This window comes from Phoxinus phoxinus (genome assembly GCF_949152265.1).
Source record: "Phoxinus phoxinus genome assembly, chromosome: 15".
NCBI classification, from domain to species: domain Eukaryota; kingdom Metazoa; phylum Chordata; class Actinopteri; order Cypriniformes; family Leuciscidae; genus Phoxinus; species Phoxinus phoxinus.
The window spans coordinates 10,228,033-10,254,696 of record NC_136890.1 but is presented as its reverse complement, the minus strand read 5'-3'; the positions used below and the strand labels follow the sequence as shown (position 1 = coordinate 10,254,696).

General features: G+C 36.5%; 1 protein-coding gene across 3 annotated transcripts in view; it reads right to left on the bottom strand.

Annotated features, from left to right (window-relative positions):
• The window catches only part of grk5l (G protein-coupled receptor kinase 5 like), a 59,063-nt gene that overhangs the window by 7,575 nt on the left and 24,824 nt on the right, over nucleotides 1–26,664 (bottom strand). For all 3 annotated transcript variants that reach the window (XM_079637420.1, XM_079637421.1, XM_079637422.1), the window contains exons 2-12: nucleotides 18,992–19,087; nucleotides 17,725–17,837; nucleotides 8,551–8,628; nucleotides 8,339–8,436; nucleotides 6,933–7,025; nucleotides 6,038–6,101; nucleotides 3,964–4,104; nucleotides 3,505–3,695; nucleotides 3,353–3,390; nucleotides 1,853–1,942; nucleotides 1,111–1,319 (exon numbers count right to left, since the gene is read on the bottom strand). In XM_079637420.1, coding sequence (XP_079493546.1) covers nucleotides 1,111–1,319; nucleotides 1,853–1,942; nucleotides 3,353–3,390; nucleotides 3,505–3,695; nucleotides 3,964–4,104; nucleotides 6,038–6,101; nucleotides 6,933–7,025; nucleotides 8,339–8,436; nucleotides 8,551–8,628; nucleotides 17,725–17,837; nucleotides 18,992–19,087 — 1,211 coding nt within the window. The remainder of the gene's footprint in view (nucleotides 1–1,110; nucleotides 1,320–1,852; nucleotides 1,943–3,352; nucleotides 3,391–3,504; nucleotides 3,696–3,963; nucleotides 4,105–6,037; nucleotides 6,102–6,932; nucleotides 7,026–8,338; nucleotides 8,437–8,550; nucleotides 8,629–17,724; nucleotides 17,838–18,991; nucleotides 19,088–26,664) is intronic.

Genomic DNA, 26,664 nt, shown 5'->3' with positions numbered 1-26,664 from the left:
GCATGAAGACCAAAAGTCTCAAATCAGATGAGGGCCTTAGCTTCTTCAAAATAACTAAATATCTCCTTTTAAAAGCAGCTACACTACCGTTCAAAATGTTAGGGTCTGTAAGATTTTTTACATGTTTTTGAAAGAAGATTATTTTGTTCACCAAGGCTGCATTTATTTGATAAGTAGAAACAGCAATGTTGTGAAATAATATTGCAATATTAAATATATATTTTCTATTTGAATATACTTTAAAATGTAATTTATTCCTGTGATTTTCGCCATCATTACTCCAGTCTTTACTGCCACATGATCCTTCGTATTTTAATATGGTGATTTGATGCTTATTATTAATGTTGAAAAGATTGTGCTGCTTAACGTCTTTGTGGAAACTGTGATACTTTGTCCAGGATCCTTTGATGAATAGAAAGTTAAGAAGAACAGCATTTATTTGAAATAGAATGCTGAATAAAAGTTGTAGTGTATACTTTCATGTAAAAAAACAACCAAAAACATTTAAATTATACAAGTATAATATCAAGTGTGATATTGTAAAGATATTGTATGAAAAATTAGGCTTTTAAATTATAATTAGAAGTCATTTTATCAAATTTGGTGAATGCATAATATATATAAACATCTTAAGGGTACTTGTTAACTTTCAAATCCCTAAAAATATATTTAGTAAAATCTGGTTTAAAGCAACGTAATGGGGAGTAAATGGCATTTTTCTTTTTTGGGTGAACTGTCACTGTAACAGAAAGCCAGTCACATGACACAGCTCAAATAAAAGACAGCTGAGGTTCTTTACAATATATTTAGAGTATTAAACAATACTGAACTGAGCAGTTCTCAGAGAGCTCATTATCAGCGTCTTCCCCAGCCGAAAACATGCAATAGCAGCCAGAAAAATGAGCCAAACGTACAGAATGGACTCGATTTGACCAGTTTTGTGCGCTCAATCAATGGACTCTTAATCAGCTTCTATGGCGTGTTTGACTGAGGAGATAATGTAGCTTCGGATACAAGCTCTTAGTTGTACTCGACTGTGTCATCTTGGATTTTGACCAGCATAGAAACTTCATTATTTGTGTGTGTGTGTGTGTGTGTGTGTGGCCTCACCATCCTGCAGATGGCTTTGGTGTCTTCTGAAAACTTGTCGCTGTACTCCTCTTCCTCCTCCTGGACCCTCTTCTCCACTTCTTCCCTCTTCACTCGCTCTTTGCGAGCGCGGAAAGGCGATCGTCCAGCGGTCATCTCGTAGATCAGGCAGCCCAACCCCCACCAGTCCGGACTCATGCTATAGCGCTCGTTATTGATCACCTCTGGAGCTGTCCATCAAAACAGATTCAGTTCAATCAATAAATAACCTTTCAATGCTTCATATAGCCATGAATAGATATCTAGTAGGACTGAGTGGTGCAGCTAAAAACAAAACCTGATATTTTTCAGCCTTTTGATTATATTTGGTATTTACACTAGCGGTCAAAATTTTGCGGTCTAAGTTTTTTGAATTATTATCAAAAAATTTCCGAAATTACTCTAATATGCTGTTTGGTGCTCAAGAAACATCTCTTATTATTAGCAATGTTGAAAACTTGTGCTGCTTAATATTTTAATAACATTATAAATGTTTTTTTTGTAACATTATAAATTACTTTACAGTCACTTTTGACCAATTTAATGTATCCTTGCCATACAAAAATGTATGAATTTCTTAGAAAAAAAAAACCTGGTAATGTAAATCAATACATTTAATACTCGTTAATTTGATTGGGGGAAAAAACCCATATAAGAGAGTTATGATTTATTTATAAATGAAAGATGCTATTTTGCTTAAATCGATACAGCTAAAGATCATTACCCATGTAGCCCACAGTCCCCACTCGACCCCGGATCTGTTCTCCATCAGGCACTTTAATGGCCAGTCCCAGGTCTGAGATCCGGATATGACCTGTAGGGATAGAGAGGGAGTAGTAGCAAACAAACCAGAACAAAACAAGTTAAATGTTGATTTAATTATTTGTCGCATTTCACAATTTATTACACTTTCACTGACTGAATATTACATTTATTTATATATACTTTATATTTACATATAATGTCATTTATTTATATATTTTGACATTGGGGCTTTAAAGGGGTCATGACATGAGAAACCAAATTTGCCTTGATCTTTTAGTATATAAGAGGTCTTTGTACCATTAAAACGTCCTGCAAGTTTCATAGCTTAAGACGTCCTCCCCATTATAAACGAATCATTTATTTAATCAAGCTCTAAATACAGCTCGTTCTGGATTCATGGTAAGAAGTGACGTCACGGTACGAAGTGACGTAACAGCGTTTGCATATGACCGCCTCCAGCACAAGACAATTACGCTCATTTCGTATCATTGCCGCGCCCGCGCGCTGCGCGCCTCACAAGTGTTCAGTCGACGGACAGCGAGTGTGGGTCTGTGTACAGGGAAATTACGATGCCGCAGATGTGCTGTTCCTGGCTGTGGACAAACAACATCTTTGAATACGCTGCGAAAGATCCAGTCGTCAGGGAAAAATGGATGCACTTTATTTTTTGCGGACGTCTCAGTCACGGCAGTGTTAGTTTAAGCGTTTGTTCTATACATTTGAAGGATGACTGTTTTGAGAACAAATCCCAAAATGATGCTGGCTTTGCCAGAAAACTGTTGCTCAAAGATAAGTCCTTGCTGACTATTCTGGGCTCAACAACGACGACGCAAACTGTAAGTAATGTGTTTAAAACTTTAAACTACTTTTTAAATACGCTGAATCCGCACAGGTTCTGGCTGGGGGCGTTAATAATTGATGCATAGGCACTGACGTTAGCCAATCATAACAGTGGGCGTTAACACTGAACTCTTAAAGGAGAAACACCCCCAAAACAGACTGTTTGAATCAGAGGATGAGAAACAGGGTGGGAAAAGGTCATAAATCACTACATTTTAAAAGTTTTTTGTAAAAAAAACTATAGTAATACTATATTTGCACCTAAGGGAACATAATAATAAAATAAAATAAAACATGTCATGACCCCTTTAAATTAAATATTTATCAATATGGCAAACTTAGTCCTAGTCCTTTAAAAAATATTTAAATAAATGTATGCATTTTTTAATGCATAATCTTTTTCATTTTGTCTTTTATAATGAAGTAATGTTTAGTTCGAGATTTTGTGTGAATGATAAAAAAAAATAAAAAAATAAACTTTGTTATTTAGATGGAAGCCAGTTTCAGCCAGTATCGGTACATCCCTAGACCAAATCCCAGTACATCCCTAGACCAAATCCAATTTAATGTAATATCATATTTAGCTCATTTAAATGAAAAACTGATCTTCTTGACTTACCATTATCATCTAAAAGTATATTCTCGGGTTTTAAATCCCTAGAATGAAAGAAAGCAAGATAGAAATGTCTCAACCATAGAATTTCATTATCATTTTATGAGGATTGGGTGCATTTGAGGATGGTGTAGAGTCACACGTTTCTTCCTGCCCACCTGTAGACGATAGACTCTCTGTGCAGGTGTTCTAGACCACAGCAGATCTCGGCCCCATAGAACTGCACACGGTCCTTCTCGAAGCCCGGGGTTCCCATGTTATAGATGTGAAACTTCAGATCACCGCCGTTCATTATGGTCAGCACCAGACACAGGGCATCTTTGGTCTCATACGCGTACGCTAAACTAACCTGAGAGTCAGAGAGAATAGCATGCCGATTATCAAAAATACATTCTTTCCCCCTTTTTTTATAAGTATACAAGTTGTTAGCAAGCCTTTATTGGACACAAAATTTAACAGAGACAGAAATGTACTGAGGAATGCAGATTTGAGGCTTTACTGCCTGGCCACTTGCGACTGGATCACCCAAGATGGATGTTTAAACCAGGTGTAAACATGACATGAGTAAAGAGAGGAAAAGAGATGAAAGAACAGAATAAATGAATGAATCCGCTTACCACAAACCTGCTGTTGACCTTCTCCAGAATCTGTTTCTCATTTAGAGCCATGGCCTCCCCCTTTCTCTTCTTTATCCTTTTCTTCTCAAGCTTTTTACAAGCATACATTTTACCTGTGGCTCTTACCTGGCACGCACACACCTGGGCAGGGATGTACATATATTATCACCACATCAATATATACACACACGAGAAGTTACATGCTGCCTTAAGGTTGGGTCACAAGGTTTGGCGTGCAAGAAAATTGAGAGTTGTCCATTGTCAATAGTGTGCACAGTTCACAATTCACCAAGAAGCTTTTGTTGGTCAAAGCGGTGAATTCACGTGACCAACTTGAACACGAGCGATATCTGCTTATACCAAACTTAATCGTGAAATTTCGCTGAGCAACGTTAAACGTCACAGCATCTTAACTTGAAAGTGACTTTATACATTGTTACACTATTGACAATATAACTGGGTTATTGGGTTATAATTTTTTTGGGTGAAATGTCACTGATTTGACTGCACCTCATCATAGGCAGCATCTCTGCACAACACACAAATAATGCTCTTTATGCGAGTTAGACAGTAGACTCAAAACTGATTCCAAAAGAGTTTGATGATTGCATGTGGCTAAGGTGATAGCAACAACTGAATCAACAATTTTGGTTATTGAGTGGATTACAATGACGTATTCATCAACTATTCTGGGACTACCTATGAGGATACATGCACTGCTTCGCTGTTTGGCCAAAATAAGGCATCTCAAAAGGCAGTATGATGTATCATATATATATCATATTTCGAAACAGTCTTTGCCGATCACACTTGTAATGTCCAAAATTATGGACATTATTAAAAAAACAGGGTCCCACTTTATATTAAGTGGCTTTAAGTACTATGTACTTACATAGAAAAATAAGTACAATGTACTTATTGTGTTCATGTTGTATTGTAAAACACTTTTACTGCTATTGCGGTGTGATACGGGTAAGGTTAGGGACAGGTGTGGTGGTATGGTTAGGTTTAAGGGTGGGTTAAGGTGTAAGGGAAGGGTCAACAGTGTAATTACATATGTAATTACATATATTTTTAAAATACCTGCATGTAATTACAGCGGATATTAATGTAAGTACAATGTAAAAACATGTATGTACACAATAAGTCCATTGTATCAAATTAGTAATTTCAATGTAACTACATAGTACTTAAAGCCACTTAATATAAAGTTGGACCAAAATTTTTTTTTGATCATGGAAAAAATGGTGGAAAATGATCAAATAGCAAAAAATACATAAAAATAAATGCTACAAATAAGAATATACCATTGCTGTCGGGTGGAAACCTCGTATCTCTATAATTTGTCATTTTTGTTCCATCTTTTAAAAAAATGTATGTCATTGGTCATCCTTTACGAGGGTTTTACAAATAGTTAACCAATGAAAAGCATTTAAAAGAGGTTGTGACTAAGCCTTGTAACTGATGCGTTGTCTTACATTAAACCAGTTGTCACCATAATTCCTCTGAAATGACACACCGATTGTGTTATGCAATTCTTTGTAATGATTTGCATTTTATTACTTTTTTTTTAGGTTTTGGTGATAACTCTCACACTTTGCTTTTTTCAAAGCTAACATGCAGTATTATAGACACGGACACGGTTTACTTTTTCCCGACGAGGGAAACCACTTAACTTAGACTTTCAACCAGTATAACAAAAATTGTTCCTGGAACAAATCACCCACCTCGCCTTTAAAGAGTGGAGAATAGTCAAGTCTGGTATTTGCTGTCTACTTGACTTAAAATCAGTTTTCACTTTAATTGTGAATACTACGTTTAATATTTTATTCAGTTTTATTATGACATTTAAAGTAATGCATTTTTATGCAATTTTGTTATTTTAGTGCTTAGTGGTGTGTTGTGGGATTTTTTACTTATCAAAACTGCCGTGGCAAAATAATAATAATAATAATAATAATGTTGTGAAACACTGATCTAATGTAGGCAGCTCACAAGTTTTTTTATACAGAGCAAATGAGGGAATATTCAGTACACACACAGTGCAGGTCATCACGTTTTACAATACCCTTACCTCTCCAAAGCCTCCTTTCCCCAGAACTCTATACTGCCGAAATGTGTCTTTTGTGATGGACTGTCTGGAAACGAAACCACAAAATCTGATATCAAATCAGCGCAGACAGGAACCTGACATTTTAACATTCAGATCCATTAACAAAGCTGGGTGGAGCACAAGCTACATTACAAGTTATACACAACATTACAATTATAAAACACAGTCAATAAGAAACACATTTTCCACCTCATCTATGAAAAAAAGCCTTCACAGAATTGTTTGCAGGAAAAACTCTTTAGTTTAGGGTTCAGTTCTTACTATTAATTAGTTGCTAATTAGCATGCATGTTACTAGGATATTGGACGTTTATTAGTTCTTGTAAAGCACATATTAATGCCTTATTCTGCATGACCACATTCTTCGTCCTTAATCCTACCCAATACCTTAACTTCACTACCCAACTATTAATAAGCAGGAATTAGGAGTTTATTGAGGCAAAAGTCATCATATTTAATAGTTCATTAATAGTGAGAATTGGACCCTAATCTAAAGTGTGACCAATTGTTCATAACTTTTTAATGGGCCACTTAAAAGTAAAGTTGTTCAAAACAGTTTATATGGCATAGGCTTGGACACTGCAAAGTAACTTGAACGTTTCATGACCCAAAACATGACTGTTTGATTTTAATGTGTTGAGCTGTTAACAATTACACTAACAAATAATTTAAACGGATTAGTGTCTGTACTGCCATAACAGCTGAATATGATTTAGCCAAATGAAACAAAAGCAGGATGTCTGGTTTAAGCAGAGCAAAGAACTTCCTCCAGCAAACTAAAAGAATGAAATACACAACTTTTAAGTAGATTAAAAAGGTAAAAGACAGAGGAAAGGGAGATAAAGCGTGTAACCAACCTTTCCAGCATTTTCCATTGGAGGAAGCGGTCGAAGTACATGCTGTTCTGATAGTCAGAGAACGGAGCACCTCTTAAGTAGTCATGAATAGTTCTGTGAGATTTAAAACAGCATGGAGACTGTTAGACCATAAGCAGCACTGTTAGTGCAGTTGACTTTAGCTGAATAATGACACGATTTTCCTTTACAGCTGCTGTACGGCAGAAATTACCTCGGTTCGCATCTTTGAATCATTTTCCTGTTATCACTGTAAAACTGCTTTGAAACAATCTGTATTGTATAAAGAGCTATATAAATAAAGGTGACTTAACTTGTACACAAGACAAAATATGCAACGGTTCCAGAAGTATAATGTTTGCTTCTTTAGGGACAAAAATGTGTTCAATGATCAATATCCCAGAAAAACTACATAACCCTTAATTCTGCATACGGTCTTTTCTACAGTATATAGTATCCAATATTAGGTCTACATTTAAAATCGTACCGAATGTGAAAGGTGCCCAGATTGCATAACATTTTCAGAGGATTTTTTGAAGTATAAATGATTGTTGCAGCCTGTCCCAATTATGGCGATGCTTACTACATACTATTAATTTCTTAATAGTACTCAATTATATAATTTAACTCAATTACTCAATAATACTCAAAATCATACTGACCCCAGCCTTTTTAGCTGTAAGGTTAGGGTATTAGTTAAAAAGTTTGGGGTCAGTACGATTTTGAGTAAGAAATTAATAGTTTTACTTAGCAAGAACATATGTAAACTGATCAAAAGTTACAGTAAAGACATTTACAATGCTACAAAAGATTTCCATTTCAACTAAATGCTGTTCTTTCTTTTAAACTTTCTAATCATTAAAGAATCCTGAAAAAAATGCAACATTAGTATCAACATTGATACTAATAATAAGAAATGTTTCTGAATGATGATTTCTGATTTTGATACTGAATACTGGAGTAAATATACAGCTTTGCCATCTCAGGAATTAATTAGATTTTAAAACGTATTAAAGTAGAAAACATTTTTTAAATTGTAATAGTATTTCATAATATTATTGTTTTAGTTGTATTGTCGATCAAATAAATGCAGCCTTGGTGAGAATCAGAAATGTCTGAAAGGTAGTGTACTTCCCATCACTAGGTGGAGAACATATCTTTAGCATACAGTGCAAATATACAAACTAAAATTAAACCATAGTAAAATCTTTACTTAAAAAAAAAGTAGTAAAATAGTATTTATTAATATAATATTTAATCAATATAAATAACACTTCCATACAAATGTAAAAACACCACAATATATGTGTAACAAGAGCGGTTGGGGCCTAGGTTAAAGTATTTGAATTTGCTTAGTTTAAGAGCAACAGAAGTCCATGTGTTCACAAGCGTATTTGCATTTGTCTTACTGGCGACAGTCACTGAAGATCTCCTTGCAGGGGCTCAGTTCTAGATTTTCTCTGCAACTTTCAGCAAGACCTTCAGCAACATCCACACACTCAGAGGACTGTCAGAGAAACAACATGCTCTGATTACTGATGCCCACTGGGACGTTTAAGATCCAAAATTAACACACACACACACACACACACACACACACTAAAGTTAAACCAAATCACACCTGTTTGGTGAGAAACTTCTTGATGATCTCATCTCCTCGACTCTTCCTCTTCTCATCTGGTGCCACCTCGTAGTCCTCCTAAATGACCAGATATAAACAAATTACAACAAGTTTTAACTGAACATTGAGACAAACCAGGTACAACATAATCCAAAATAATAAATGACACACCTTATGACACAATGCACTTCATTTAGAAATCGTAACCAGCCTGATTTATTATATGGCACCTAAAAATGTCAAATTGCAGTTTCTGGGAGAACAGGTTTTTTATCAGTCGTCCACCGAGAAACAAAATTTGGTTTACAAGTTCCCAGCCCTTCCTGAGTTCCCAAGGTTCATACCATGCAAGGAATAGGTCACCCAAAAAAGAATATACGGTCATAATTTACTTACCCTCAAGTTGTTGCAAACCTTTATGAATTTATTTCGTCTGCTGAACACAAAAGATTATATTTTGAAGAACGTCAGTAACCAAAGTTAATTGATTTCCATAGTGTGGAAATTAAAATACTATGGAAGTCAATGGAGCCCATCTTAAAATATCTTCTTTTGTGCTTCACAGAATAAAGAAAGCCAAACAGGTTTGGAATGGCTAGTAAATGATGAGAATAAATGTAATTGGCAATTATTCTTAACTAAAGCTAAAAAAAACTATTACAATGTTTCAAAGGAAGCAACAGTAAAATACATTTTAGATGAAATACTTCAACTTATTTTCATTTTGGTAAGTTGCCACCAAGACAACATTTCTAATTTCTGTTAAAGTTAAACCTGAAGCTAAAACTGAAATAATTATAAATTAAAGTTGATGCGGCAACCCAATTTTTCAGGGGTATCCAATACAAAATGCTGTGCCATTATTTAATTTCTTTTCACAACACTCTATTATTGATATTGTATGATCAATTCCAGAACTCAAAGCATGTAAAAACAGCTGTGGTAAGTCAAATTATAATGCCGGCCAAACAATCTCTTCCTGTCTAAGGAGGTTTTTATGGTCATTATTAGCTGCAAGCAACATGGACCAGACTTTATGTATTAGTCAAATATCTAGTCGCATGAGACTAATGTGGATCAGACTTTCTGCCGATACTCAAAAATCTTGAGCCTAATGAAACAGAGACAGACAGAGAGTATTAAGTGAACTCATATCACTTGTTCAACACTGGAAAAAAGAAACTACATCCAGTGACTTCACCATTACTGATGGTATCTATTTCTATATGCTGAATGAGGAAGAGGCATCATGTAATTGAGTCTGCGAGTGATTACACAATGAATGAGCTCCACAGTCTGGCACGTCCTTTCCCTAAGGGCCGTAGATGTGCCCGTGTGTGTGTGTGTGTGTGTGTGTGTGTGTGTTAGGGGGGTAATACTTGATGACACCCTCATCAACACTCTCTCCAGCCCTCGTGCTCTGTGGATCCCATTACGCAAGACTCTCCATGACCACCTGCCCCCCTCTCGGTTCCATCCCGAATGATGTAAACACATACACACAAGATCTCGCGCCAAACAACGAAGCATATGTACCCACAAATAGGTTTTCGCACAAATCACGCGTCTGCACCCGCGTCACACGGCCCGGCTGTAGAGTAAGAAAAGCACATACACGTATGCTTCGAGACCGCACACACATGCTTCATGAAGCCCACCGTGTGTGACTTCAGGTTGCTTGGTAACCAGCCAGTCAACACGGCAGGATTCCATAAGGTCCTGGAGCGCCACAGCACGGCCCAGCAGCGTCACTAAATACATTGAACGTCATTACATAGTGGGGGATGTGTGTGTGTGTGTGCGCATACTGATTTCCATTCCCCTTAACACATTTGGCAACTCATCCATTGGAAGATTGCCGTGAGTAGTGGAGGAAAAGAATGTTACATGGAATGTTCAGAGTTCAATAGAAGTCAAGTTCTTTTGAAACAATTTTAACTAGTCCCTAAGTTAAAGGGATAGTTCACCCATAAATTAAAGATCTGTCCTACTCATTGTGGAAGCTCAAACATGCTTGCGTGGCATGCGAGAACAACCAAGCAAGTTTGAGCTTCCATTGACCATATTTGATGAGCATTGATCAATGTTTATTTAAGAATAAAAGACTAAATTAAATCTGTTCATCATATAAAGAGATCATGTCTTCAAATCTAGATCAAACTGCTTAATTCATTTAGATTATTATGATGTCTTTATGACTTTTTGAAGTGTAAACATTTTGGTGGAATGGACTTACAATAGAGAGACAAAAATCATTTGTGTTTCAAGGATGAACGAAAGTCTTAAAGTCCCCCTTGCAGTCAATAATTCTATCCCTTAAAGCTCATCTATGATCACCAAAATTTTTTTCCTCTAATGGCTTGAACTCTACACCCTTGCCTCATTTAGTATATGCGTTTCTATAAATATGCAAATTAAACCCGCCTCCACTCACGGCAGCTCAGAGATCCACACGTTGACGTGATTGGTCACATGGTAGTTTGTGAAGTCAGAAACACCAGCGATTTCAAGTGTTTTTGAGACCGTCTTTGGGTCACTGCAGTTTTAAGGAGAAAAAAACTCAGCAATGGTGTTGACTTATGAATTTACACATGGTTTGTCTTAAAGCATATTAAAAACACCACATAGACATATAAACAACATTAAAAGCTTGATTTTCACCACAGGGGGACTTTAAGCCTGGGACAGCGTTGGCTGTGTCTGGATCAAAAAGCTGCACTTGAACACACAGCACAGACTACAGACGACTGCAAACTAGCATGTACGTTCTGCGCCTGTCTGTAAGGAATGAACTGATGATCAGCAGGTATCAACAGTCTATATTCATCCTTCAAAAAGAGAAACCGAAACAAGGATATACAAGATATACGCAGATATACCAAAAGGTAAACAAAGCAGCACTTGCTTACCATTTGGAATATCAGTTGTGTTGGTTACTTCGTTTATTTTAAGCGGCTCATGTTGTTATGCAAATATTCACGGTTTGGAATGCTCGGGTAGGATAACATAACATTAAACCAGCTTTCTGTCTGTGCCATCCTGACTTACTTGCTCTCTTTCATCACTTTCGCTTTAATTCTTGGGCACTGAATCGTTCGCTAAACTGAACATCCAATCAGAGTTCCTACTCTCACAGACGGCCCGACGCCTTCAACCGATGAGAGCCAAAAAGAAATGTAAAGCCAGCATTTCTGTTAAAGCACTTAAAACACATGAAATACTTTATTATTTTCATGGTTGTCTAAATTATTATTATTTTTAATCAACCTAAATCGTCTAATTGTTAAAATCGTCTGTATTGAGGTGGAACTACTTTTCCAGTCGTCTGAACCTCAGGTTGTTAGTTACTTTAGTATGTCCTGTGGGTGGAATATGACGTAACAAACTGTAAAGCACTGTTTACATCACTTTCTGCCGATCTTGTGAGTATCTTGCAAAAGTGTATTGACTTTACCAGCATAAATGAGTTCTTACCCTCATAGGTTGATGAATCTGGGTTATTTTAAATAAGGGAGTGTGTGACCATATTTAAGTAACAAGGACAAGTTATGTTTGCCATTCTCAACCAGCTGAATCAAATTACTTAAAGCTCCAGTCCGTAACATTTTTGGGTTAAAAATGATCCAAAATAAATTTTGAGCAAGTGCATATCCAGCCAGTGTTCAAAACCATCTGCTTGCCGTAGCTCAATTCAAAACGGTAAGCTTGTAATAATGTTTTTAATTCCAGTGGTACTGGTGGATTTACGCAGGAAATTCAAGCATGTCTTTGCGTCATTACGTCACATCTGTACACATAAACAAGAAGTCTCGGCTAGTATGCTATATTGCGTGTGAGGATGTTGGAGGTGGAGATTTATAGCCTTTTCTCACAGCACTTGATATAATTCAACTTATTCATTTGATAGCGGATCCAGAAAGGTTCAAAAGTCAATCACCAGTGACAACTGGAGATTCAACCGTTGTAAAATGCAAAAGACTTTGGACTTCGGAGTGGCTACAGAAAAAAAGAGACTGCAACCAGGCCATGCGAAAACAAGGATAAATATCGGAAGGGCATTAAATGTAGTCACGCAATGCTGATGTTGTTAACATAAAAAATTTGAGAACATATTATAATTTGCAAGGTTTGACGTGATTATGATAAGCGATCGTTAGATTGAATCAGCTCGATTTACTGCAATGCCTTTTTCCCTTAGTTGGTCAGAACAAAAGTGCATGTTACTTTGTTCATATGACATTTTCCGGTGACAATTCTTATGTTGGTCCTACTGTACTTCCAAAAAGTAGAATCTGTGATTGTGAATGCCAGTATCCACACCGGCGCGGTGACTGACAGCCGCACATTCTCCTCAAAACATTGGACTCATCCGCGTTGTGCCGTGCCGAGGCACAACTCAGGTAAAGTTGATAATTCCGCGAATAACTGCAATTGCAGATTTCAAACAGAGATGGCGACAAAGAGGAAAAACTGCGGACTGCAGCTTATAAGATCGTCGGAATTTTGATGCAGAAATTATCTCAGATTAAGCTATGATGTGCATACAAAAGATCAAAAGTTTGGGGTCAGTAAAAACTTTTTTTTATTTAAAAAACAACACTTTTATTCAGCAAGGAGGCAATAAATTGAGACTCCCGAAAAAAAGAATCCTGAAAAAAGTGATCACTGCACAAAAATATTAAGCAGTACAACGGTTTTCAACATTGCTAATAATAAGAAATGCTTCTTGAGCAGCAAATCAGCATATTGAAATGATTTCTGAAGGGTCATGTGACTGAACACTGATGTAATGATGCTTGAAAATTAAAACATCAAAGGAATAAATTAAATTTTTAAATAATAAAGAAAACAGTTATAGAATAGAAAACAGTTATACTGTAATTGTACAGTTACATTACAGTTTTTCATTTATTTTTGATTAAATAAACCCAGCCTTGAGGAGCATCAGAGACTAGCTTAACAAACAATAAAACTTTTACTGACCACAAACTTTTGAATGGTAGTGTATTTTTTGTTCTTATTAATAATAATAATAGTATACTTTCATAATAATAATAATAATATTAATATACACAGTGCTGTGTATAAAAACTTTGATGAATAATTATTACATTATTTGCAAATGTATTTTAGAAAATACATCAATATTTAATCAATATTTCCTTATAAACACTAACGGTTATAAATGTTATTCTAATAATCATGCATATACAACTTTTTTTCACACAAAGGGTTTAAGCATAAATACGCATCTACACGGTAAATGAATGTACAATGTTTAGGTCTTGTGGCCAGGGCTTGACATTAACACCTGCCAAATGATGCAAAATTTCAGCAGTCACTCCTACTTGCCACTTTGGCGGGTTGAATTTTATATATAAACTTTTCAATTGTAGTATTTTAAAAAGGCATCTGAAATAATAAACTGTGCAATGCAGTGTATTGTTGTAAAAATTTAACATTTTCCGATACATATCGATACTCATTTTCCGCAGAATAGATACACGATACCGAGGTGCGCTTTCTCAATCACTCATCTCTCCGACAGCGAGTTGACACACAATCACATATATTGTTTGTGTTACAGGGCTTGAACTCCGCCGTGGGATTGTGCGCATTGCGCATAATTTTACTCATTCCCGCAGAATTTGTGCTCAAACCCAAAGTGGTCGCCACCTCTCAGTACTACATTGAGTTATTTTTCGCTGCTTATTGCGCTTAAGCAGTCAAATGCACACAAAATAATGTCAAAATGCAAGTCTTGGTAAGTATTCACGTAAACACAGTAAGTTGAGGACGTAAACGCATGTGTAACAGTATAACGGATCCGTGCGTCAGGTCTTAAAGTGACAGCAGCCTAATATACGTGCTGACAAATTATTAGGTAATATTAAAAACATCTATATGGCAGTTCTATATGGCATCGATGTCAAAATTGTGGCCAGTGAAAATGCTAAGAGGCTAGTAACTTTGGAAAACCACTAGTCACAGCGACTGGTGAGCAAAAAAGTTAATGTCATATTTGGCTAATGGCATAATGTGGCTATACTTGTAAAACAATGTTTATTGTCATGTTTATTCTCTGGCTCCACGTACTTCCATTGTAAGCACTTCACTGGAACAGTTATTTTTGCTGGGTACGTGCCAATGTTATTTTTTGCAGTTATCCTACCACAAATGCTTTTGAATTAAGTTAATCTGTACTGAACCCAGAAAACATGTTTTTATATTTTATACTGCTGTAGATGATAGTGACATTAGGGAAGGGGACACTGCTTTATTTTAACTTTCTCTGCCATCCTTTAAACGGGAAATGATGGAATTTGAAGGGGAATTTGCAATGCTTGCATGTTAAAGGTCACCGCATGGAAAAAAGCAGCAAATACAAACACTCGAGATCTCACACACACAGAGAGAGACAATCATAATAGTGGTTTGAGAACAGACCTACGTCAGCGGCTCTGAATGGTACAGTAGAGCTACACTACCAGGCTAAAACAAACGGCGGGCTGCCTCTGACACAGGGGAACTGGGCCAATCTGATGTGCGAGATAACATCGGACTATTCTGCCTCCACCGAGATGGAAAAACAAAACCCGGACCAAGAAGGTCAGTTGCATACACATTTAATTTGTCTTTGTGTACACTCAAACCTAAATAATGTGTGAGGAGGTTTCTCACGATAAAGTTCTTGCGCTTCTTTCCTTCTGTCACACACACTGAGATCTCGCACAGAGCAGACACAGACAGTGCCGTCTAACTCGCCACAACAATTGAGATCCCGCTACTTTCTGACGTCAGATCAGGCCTCAAACCCCCCCCTGGGCTCTTTCCTTATGGTGGCTTACACAAATACGCACATGCACACTTGCTGCCGGCAGAACATATGCGGCCGGATATACAAACACATTCAAGTATTTTCTGTTCAATGCATTTCTGTGTTTACATTCAATTTGTTATTCAAAACTGAGTCCAGAAGTCATTTTGATGCATGTCAGGTCATAAAGAGCATTACTTTTACTTCTTCTAGACTTTAGAATACAGTTTAATTGGGTGAATCTCACAAAGCCAAGAGTATGCAGAGTATTTCACCCTATAAATCAAAACACATATTGAAAAAATATATATAGATATTTTGAATAAAGACAATTAACTTTCACATTTTAGTTGTTAGTTTAATTTGACCCTGAATCTCCTTACCACAATGTGTCTGGGTGCTTTATTTTTAAGTTTGTTTATAGTTATTTTCATTACTTCCCATGATCTGGAGAGCAGAGATATTTTTGTAATTTTTGTGAAACCACCAGCTTATCATTTAATGAATCAACATCATATTGGCTAAAGTTTGCTATTAAACATTTGTTTTGGATCTATTTCTAGAGTTTACACAGGAAAAACGCTGTTTTTATAAGAGAAGTCACAGACAATTTTGTAACATGTAGGATTCAGGTTACGGCACTTCTCATTCATTTCTATGGTATCCGCAAACAGTGATTGATTGTCGCACAACTTCAATGACGTCAAGGCTGTAATGTGATTGGTTATCAAAGCACACGTGATCCTAGTTGGCCATTACACTTTCTCCAATGGTAGAGACACTTTTTTTAAAGGGGTGGTTGATTATGATTTCACTTTGCTAACTTTAGTTAGTGTGTAATGTTGCTGTTTGAGCATAAACAACATCTGCAAAGCTACAACGCTCAAAGTTCAAAGCAAAGGAAGATATTTTCTTTTAAATAAATCGTTTTTTAAGGACTACAACAAACGGCTGGTAGGGACAACACGACATTCCTCCCGGGTTAGTGACATCACCAACCCTAAAATTTACATAAACATAAACCCTGGGAACCCGATTTATAGATTATCAAGACAGAATATGCTAATCAATGACTAGAAGATAACTACACATCAGCTACCTAAATACCATTCAGAAATGTCCTGTTGCTTCTACATGTTGTCACTTCTTGAGTCTCTCCATCATTGTCTGACTCCGGTTTGAACATAAAAGACTTAAAGTTTTTGAAATGTTCAGTGCGTGTCTGTGTGAGCGCAAGCTCTTGAAGCTCTGCGCTCTTTGCCGGGAGCAGCAGCTCATTTGCATTTCAAGGGCCAGGCACAAAAACGGTGCGTTTTTGCTCACCCTCAATATCTGTGGGGTATTTTGAGCTAAAACTTCACATATACACTCTTGGGATCAAAGACTTATTTTACATCTTGTGAAAAGGGCATTATACCAGCCCTTTAAGTACTTATTGGTACTTATTTTGAACAAGTCATTACTTCAAGACTTACTAGTAAGTTCTATGTAGTATGAAAGTAATCCGGACGTACTACATTTGCCATGTTGTCATTGTCATGTGACCTACTACCACTTCACTACCATCCCATGAGGCCACAGGACAGTATTTATGAATGGCAAAGTGTCCATCGTATGCACACTTCTGGCCTGGCAGAATCTGGCCTGGCAGTAGTAAGTCATTCGGGTGCTTTCTGCATACTCTTTTATGAGTACAGGGAATTTGGGCGCAAATTGCTAAGTACGCGATTTCGGATGATGTCTCTGGTATCCCAGATTGTATGACGCTTTTATGTTTAGGACATTTTTGTTTTTTCATTTGACTTTCAGACATTTGCACGAGTCTCTATAGCACATCAGTAAAGCTTTCGCTGTTCAGCTATATGGCGACACGGCACAAAGGGTTTTTGTTAAAAAATAAATAAAGAGGCGGAGAAAGTTCCAAGATGAACACCTTTTCCATGTCCTAAAAAACACAAATATGCTGCCCCATGTTTTATGATGGTGACTTCCTGTCATGGGTTCGGGTTCCTGGGGTTCAGACTGTTTGGGGTCTAGAGTGGTGTTAGAGAACAGACAATGGCCTCATTCAGTGACCAGATGCCGGTACTGATATTTTGGGCTTTATTCCATGCTAGCCAAGCTAGTCTTGTTGGAAGCATGTTGTCCAGGCCAGTGGAACACTGGTGGAGGGGTTAACAAGAATCCTGAGAGAGTTTGAACAGGCAAGAGATTTTCAGAGAGGATGAACTGCTTAAAAGACCCAGCAATTAGTGACTAAAAGCTGTTTTGATGATCTTAAACTAATTCTGTTTTCATTAGAACATAAAGCAGGTGCATTGAGCGTTGGAGACGCATGTATGTGTGCATTGACATACCATGGAGTCCAGAAGTTGGATGCATCGCTGCATCTCCGGTCGGGTCTCACAGTAAAGACGGAACAGAAGTCTCCCGATGGGCTGCTTCTCACACAGGCTGAAGTAGTCCCGCTCTGAGACACCAAACAAAAGGGAAACTTAACAAAAATGTGCTTTAGTGGCATCATGGCACAGTGATTGGTGACTCTCAAACCTGTATTACAGTCTCCTGTGCAAGATAAAAGATGACATTTTGTCCATACAATGAAAGCTAGCAGGGTCCAGTGTTGTTTTGAACACCATTGACTTTTATCGCATGGACAAAACAGTTAATAATATTACATGCAGAAGAAGAAAAAAAATCATACAGGTTTGGAACAATCTGAGGGTGAGTAAATTGCATTATTTTATTTTCATTATTGGGTTAACTGTTAAGACAGTAAGTATTAGGAAAAAATGTTTTGCATGTTAGTGTTAGCATCTAGCTAAATTAAATATTTAAAAATGTCTCAATACTTTTATAATTCTGATTTATTAATATACACAACAGTTTAAAAGTTTGGGGTCAGTTAGATTTTTGATTTGGAAAGGAATACCTGTATTCAGCAAGGATGTATTAAATTGATCAAAAGTGACAGTAAAAGCATTTATAATGTTACAAAAGATTTCCATTTCAAATAAGTGCTGTTCTTTTGAACTTTTTTCAACATTGATTATAATCAGAAATGTTTTTTTGAACAGCAAATTAGCATATTAGAATGATTTCATCATGTGACACGCTGGAGTAATGCTGAAAATTCAGCTTTGGCATCACAGGAATAAATTACAATTTAACATTTTCAAACAGAAAACAGTTCTTTTAAATTGTAATAATATTTTTTAAAATTAGAAAACCAAGTCTTGAATTGGTTGTTACTGTTAAACAATTGAAAAAGTTGATGGAGGACAGTCACTCCTAATCTGTAGCTCAAAAAAATTTATGCACAATATTAGATCAAAAACATGCAAGGTTGGATATTTTGCAAATCTACTGGGACAAGTATGGCATCCAGGCACCTTTGACATACTACTGGAATTTGAGACGCACCAATGTTTATCTCACATACTATTTCTCCGATAGTAAGCAAACTGGGATTCAGACAATGACAAGCAATGTAAACTCAGAGATGACTAAACAATGCTGAACTGCAAAATGACATCACCGTTAGGGAAATTTGGCCAGGAGAACACCACAGCTGACAAGGAGCATGACAATAACAGGAAGACAAGTTCAGTGTTGATACTTTACCGACGGTTTTGCTCAATTCTGTGCACTGACTGATATGAGGAAAACGAAGAATCTCCCTCCATTTTTTACTTCTTCCTTTCCGTTTTCCTCCTCCACCTAGATAGGGAGAAAAAAACACAAAAATGGTCATTAAAAAAAAATGTATAATCAACATTAATGTAAACACAGAGAAACAACCTTTAAATGATTAACCCTATAAAGCCTGCTGTACCATATTTGATATGCAAGTTGTTTCTAAAGCCTCTAAATTATCAACATGATCAAAACTTTGCTGAAAAACCTGTTGTACACAATCTTCTTCATGCCTCCGGCCCTCTGATTGATAGTTCATACTTTTTTAGCAGGTAAAAGGCCTTTTAGTATAATTATAAAAATGTCCCTCTTCAAGTCGTGGTTCACGTGTCTTTGCAGAGAAATCATTATATATATATATATTTTTTTTTATATATATATATACACATTTCAGGATGAACATTTACTAGACAGAGGCAACTTATTGTATGTTTATTCTTATATAACTTATATAAATATAACTTATTTGTTTGATTATTATATACATTTTAACATGACTTTTCAACAAAAAAAAAAATGTTTCAATCAAATATGATCAGGATTTTGAGGAAGGTTTATTTGAACATTATTTATTTGAACAGTCATCGTTGTATTATTATTATTATAATTTGTCAGGCTTTACAGGGTTAATAATAACTGTGTATGAGAAAGGAAAAATAATATGAACCAATAATAAAATATCACAAATCCCAATGAAGAAGATACAGTTTTACAGGACAATGCGTTGCGGATGCCGTTTCATGCTGACTTTAAATGCCAGGATGCTTTATGTGACCACTAATTAGCTTTGAACCTCATGAAATCTCCTTGTGACTTTGAACATGTGCAGTGTAATAAAACATGTCAGCATCTGGTCTCTCAGCCTGAGTAAGTAAGCTCTAGTTAAAGCGAGTATGTCATTTCTGACGTCAACACAGGTCAAAAATATGCATTCCCTCCCAAGAGAAAAGAGGAGCTTTTACAACAAACTATGTCACGCTCTGCAATAACGGTTTCCTTTTGAAACATTCAAACTCACAGAGGCCAATAAAACAGAGCAGCTTCTGCTACAGTTAGATACTGTTGGTTACAAAAGTGCTCTTTATCACTTCTTTCACTCTGGATTTGAATTTAAGGAGAATTTGCTATATGGTGCTCCCACTCTGGGATTGAAACATGAGGCATTTGACAATTCCAGCATTGTGAATGAATAGTGCTGAATGTTTCCAAACACAAACAACCAGGGTAGGTAAAACCCAAGACCGGCCCTTCAAGACATTAATCTCACGTACATGACAGGCCTGGCTAATTAGCCACAAATCAAATCCTTTCGGCAGAATTTTTGAAGGGATGTTAGTACTAGCCAGATTCAGCCACCTTAAATAAATATGAGAGAAATGTTGCATGTTACAGTAAGGTGTGTGTGTGTGTGTGTGTATTAACAATTATTTTAACATGACAACAACCAATTTAAGACATTACAAGGAATCTGCAAATATTATAATGCATTTTAACTTGTTACAATTATTTATGAAAATACATGATGCATTTGAATGTACATCATGCATTCATGTTTTACGTTCCCTTCTAATCTTGTTTATTTGCAGGAAATTCAGTTTAGTATATGCTCCTGCAAGTCACTGGCTGTAAATACACATCAAGTTCGGTGTTTGGCGACAGGACACTGCAACTATGGGCACTTTTGGCCACACTGCAGGACAATTCTATAATTTTTCTGTACTGTCATATTTTGGAACCAACAAAATGTTATTCTTTTTATTTTATTATTGTATATTATTTATACAATTAAAACTTTACACCAGGTTTCAGTTAATGGCGCAGTCAATTTCATTTCAGTTGCCTCAAAATAGCAACCAATGCGCCTGCACACACCTTGTTTTCAGACCAGCATGTTTTTTGTTATTTAAAGAGCGCGTTAGTAATATGCGTCTATAAACGGGTCCACAACGCACGCGCGTACACTTTGTCCCGTAGATGGTCTGCTTGTGCGCAGATCCGTTTCCTCGCTAGAGAAGCGTACGTTTTTTTTCCGCTTGCAAATTCCGCCATGGCGCGAGAGTAACAGGCTTTTAAAGGGAATGAGAGATGAAAATGATTGGTTTATTGCACATTATGCCAAAAACACGCCCATTACTCATTAAGAGAATAGGGACAACCCTTTTAGACCATGCGACCATTTGTGCATTTCCGTCGTAATAGTGTTATAACTAGCAAAAGTGGATTCTGACATGCCCCAAGTGCACAAGTTGTGCCGTGCGCAGTAGACCGTGCACTTAGATCGTTAAAAAAGGGCCCTAAAGGTACAGTCAAACTGATGAAATTTTGCAAACAGAAGTGCATTCTTTATGCAACGAATTTGTGTGACTAACCCAATTCTCCCTCAAGCGAAATTCCCAAACACGTGGATTCCTATTGAAATGCCGGGCTTTTGGAGAAAGTTACCTTTAAATCTAATACGTTACAATATTGCATTACTCCCTAAAAAAGTTACTCATTGCATAATTAGTTCATTTTTATGGAAGTAAAGTGTTGCGTTACTTTTGCAATACTATTTCTCATGTGGACTGGGCTTGCTTGATTGTTTTTTAATTAAAAATGTTTTATATGATGGCAAAATGTAAAAGACTTTTCACAACAAAAGTGAAATGAATAAGCCTAAGGCTAAAGGAAATGCAAATTTCGTTGTAAATGCAAAGCGTTACTTGAAAAAAGTAATCTGATTATGTAACTCGCGATACTTTTAATGCGTTACCCTCAACACTGCTTAACACACACTCACACACACGTGCGCACGCACACAAACGTTTAAATTTGTTAGTTTTAATAGAATCCATCCCATGGGTCATAAAAGTTTAAGTCATGTTTTTCATTTTACAAACCTTTAGATTATAACTGAACCCCAATACACTGTGTTGAGGTCGAAAATAGAAAAAGACGACAAATACTGTAGACCATACGCAACAAACAATAATCTGATCATGAGAATTTGCCAAAAACTTGCAGCTAACATAATCCTTAATCCATGCGTGTTTGTAACAGATTAAGGTAAAGTGACGGCAGGAGTAACAATAGTGACGATACTGCCTCAGAAAAAAAACATATGCCAATCACACCAGAGAAGAATGTTCGCTTCATCTTCCTGCCAGACGTCTGATCAAGTCAGAGCACGCATCACGGGCCAGCCGAAGTCAATGCATCAAACAACGTAAAACACCTGGAAGAAAGTGGGTCAAAAAAACAGAGATGCAATTAACCTCCTTCCTTTCAGTCTATCCCAGAGCCAACTAGAAGAGTCAGATTGACAGCGAAGGTCAGAAGGCTTGATGCTCACTCATCCGAGTAATATAAACAAGAATCGAATTTGCTGAGAATGACATTTAGAGAGCTTGATGGAGCTCTTGCTGATTATTACAGCTGGAAAAGCGAAGTCAAAGCACCACCCTTATGACTGAAGCGGGATAGGGATCCGGTCTCAATATTTGGAGAGGTTTAGGTGGACGCAAGGCGTACACGGCTTTATGTAAATGCTTTGTACATATGTGCTCAGATCAGCTGGACATGCATCAGATCAGAGGAACAGCAGTAACCATTTACTTTGTCTTTATTATTAAATGATTGAGTCTCTGATGTGCTTGACATGAGATTATGAAAGAGCATTGGTGAAATCTGCAGTGCTTCATCCACTTGCATTCCACAACAACAACAACTACTCTCATATGTCTCCCTATGCCAAAACTATTGAAAATACTGTCTGAACAAACAGATTTAATCATTTACGAAATGACAGTGCAGATATTCAGTCTTAATAAATCAGACAGTTAGTCAAATCTTTCCTCTTTATCATTCATTAGTGATGACTACAGAATTACTCCTCAAAAGTCAACAACAGGTCACATACACACACGGCTAAGCTGAAAATATTATGAAGGAACGCAGATCCCAGCGTTTAGCATTTACGAGTGCTTGGCAAACGCACTGTGTTGTTTTCATATTCAAAATGAGTGAGGATTCAGTCCAGGAATCCCAGTCATGGCAGTGTGTGTGGGCCACAGCACGGTCAGGTGCATGTGTGTATCTTTATTTGGGAATTGTATAAGCACCCTTTTGTATTGTGTATTTTTCTCAAAAAACAGCTTCATTAATACTTTACAATATTTCCTCTGAATGAGTGGGGGGAAAAAAGTCCTGTAGGGCTCCAAAAATTACCCTATTGCATACAACATAATTTAGATGTTCAAATGCGTCTCATGATGGCTGACCAGTAGGATTTTGGTGCTTTGAGAAATTTTGCACATTTCCAGAAATTGTACTAGGATGTGCTGGAGAGACATCATTTAGATAATATCTAAAATCAAATAACATAGAAGGTCTGGACACAGAGACTTCAAAACATTCTTTTAATTTGTCTGGATCAGTCAAAAATTGACACATATGACTAAAAAAGTTTTTCACTATCTTAAAAAAGCATGCTCAAATGCTGAAAAAAGGTATACTCTACCGTTCAATAAATTTACTCGGGTCGCCTTATTTCATGTTTTTTGTGACTTACCTACTATTCTTTTTTGACGATAATTGGTAACCTGTTCGTTTATTTTGACAATAGATCTCACAATTTGGGCAGCATTTATAAAGTACCCTCGATGTACATAGAGTGATCAATACACTAAAACAAACACGCCATAGAGAGAGGATGACAGGAAATCAATTATTTGTCTCTCTGTGTCCTTACATACACACAAATATATTTCATGTCAGAGACCAGCTTTAAAAAAAGAAAAGGAGGCCATATTATGTTGAAGAATAACTGAGCCTGTTTTAATTTGTTCCACAAGACTCAGACTACACCCTTTTGTTTCATGTTCGTTTTTATAGATATGACCTAATGTGCACAATATAAAAATATGCTTCACAAGAGTATGCCATGCATCTGTCAGAATCATGGAGAGCAACGGATGCACGCATGGCGGTCGTCATTTACTGCATTGCAACTTTAGGCCGTTTTACCGTTGATTGTTTTCCTTGAGGTTTAAGTCTTTAGAGAGCACATTAACTACAGTTAAACGCAGCCAGATTATAGAACAATTCAAATAATGGGAAACAGTTGTTATAGGAACGACAACTGTCAAATAAAACTCTACAATAAATCGTAGAACCTGTTCAAGGAATTATGTTCACTCGTCTGTGAGCGTCGCATTAAGGATTTGTTTATTGACCGCAATCCACAAACTGAAGTACAACCCATTTACAACTATTTTACACCACCTCAGTATGTAAAATCCAGGCTGCTGAAATGGCAGTGTAGTTTCAACTTAAAAATATTTGCCATGTATAATACAGAATCTACAATGCTCTGTATTTCATACAACGCCTCAAATTACATTCTCATAGAATCTCAAATTAATTCTATAGAGATTTGGTACTTGGTGCACTTCAACTTCACATCACGACATCCACTCTCCTGATCCGGTGGATTCAGTGTCTATGTTCTTTTCCTGCAACCAGTGCTGGTGTTTTAGTGAAAAAAACACGGTGGTGTGGTGAGACTATAACAGGTATTGACTCGACAGACGCGGTGTCATGGAAAAACGAGTAGCCTAAGCGATTGCATGCAACACCTAGTCAACTTGATAAACAATCCATGTTCAACATCAGTTGAGGGTCTAAAATTAGCAATGAATTGATAATGGATTATGATCAATTATTAACCTTAAGTCTTTCATGGCTTGAAATCATAGCAAAATCCATTCTGCTAGCCCCGTTTCTAATGAACAACATATTTTTGCTTTTTGGCTGATCATGTTGTTCCAAGCCCAAGTAAAAAAAAAAAAAAAAAAAAAAAAATTCAAACAGCAAATTGTCAAACAGAAACCGTTATGCTCTTTATGTGGCTGATAAATAGTTAATATTAGTCTAAGTATTAAATAAATGAACACACTATGAGAATCTAGTATTTTTTAGTATTAGTATTTAGACATTTTGCCAAGTCTGCAGAATCTTGTCGAAGTTACTTATGATATTCACTTATACGTCAAAAATTATGACAAGACCAAAACCTAAAACATTACAATTATAGATAATAAACACTAAATTTAAATATTGTGGTTTTAATTAACATTGTAATTAAAATGCACAGTTGAGAAAAATATTAACATAAAAACGGTTCAAGACATTAACAAATGCACTAACAATGTTTTTAAAACATTTTAAGAACTTATTCAAATAAAAACCTATCCAAACATTTAGCATATTACTGATACTGTATAGTAAAATGTTCTTTTTGTTAATTAAAATTGTGTGCCACTGCCATTTTAGTCAAATTTACTGAAACAAAAATATGCAAAAGTGAACATGGCACAGCACATGTCCACCACAAACATGTGGCAACACCTGTGCAAAACTAAACTAAAAGACTTGTGACTGCTTGAAAATGTAACGCCTGCCGTCAGCCATCATAGTTTTTTCAAAACCTCATAAATGTTTAATTAACCACACTTTTATCATGACAGACTGGGTTAGAAGAAAGCTGCTTGAGAAATATTAAGGTGTGAGAACACAAGAGGAAAAGAAACAACCGACCGGCCACAACCTAGTTTCACTTTCTGAGAACAAAACGGCGCTTTTTTACTTTGTGTATGTGTGTACTATACGTCTGGCTAAATATACATGTGACTGTGTGAACCGAAGAGGAACCTGACCGCGCTTTGATTGACGAGAAATCTGCAACGGAGCAGCGCTGCCGCTTCCTTGTATGGTTACAGAGTCGATCTTTAGGGGAGAGGTTTTTCAATGATGTCTTGTAGGCCGGCTCACATCTACCGCTACATCGGATATGGTACCAAGCCTGACAGATAAATGAAGAAGGCCTAAATATTGACCAAGGACAGTTGCCCCAAAACATAAAAATGTAGTTACTTTGTTATTCGTTATATGTCATTTACTCATCCAAATGTCATTTTGAATAATATTTGTAAAGACTTTTTTTTTTTTTTTTCATTTAAAAATGTTATATTTTAATTCCCTACTATTATAGCACATCATTTATATAGTAATTTATACAACATTTAATTTAACTAAAATAGATACATAATGATCGAGGTGATCTCAGTGTCACACACATTAGATCAGATTAATAGCAAACAAAAAATCAACCACTCCAGATGGACAAAACCAAGTCCCGCCCTACATTTATTCTTTTTCAAGAAGTCGTTTCACTTGGATATATGTCTCAAGTATAGAAAAGACTACCACAAGACTTCCGTTTCATGCCAACTTTGTATGTGCAGGAATACTGTAGATCTTTATCTGACAGATCACTCATGTTGTGTGTTTTCTCTCTCTCATACGAGCTGCAGAGCTCAGATACACAAGTGCATGCTTTTGCTGACTGCATTCTCTTGCTTAATCGTTCATCCACACAGACTGTTCACAAGTGAACCACATCCTGAGGAAGGGAACAAATCAGATGAAAAATAGCAGGCCCATATCAACCAGACAGAAAAAACGTGCGCTGCACTTGCAAACATGAGGTAGCAGGTATATTTTTACAGCAAGGGCGTTTTCTCTGAGGCGGCAAGAGACATAGCCTACATGAAAAAGAAAAG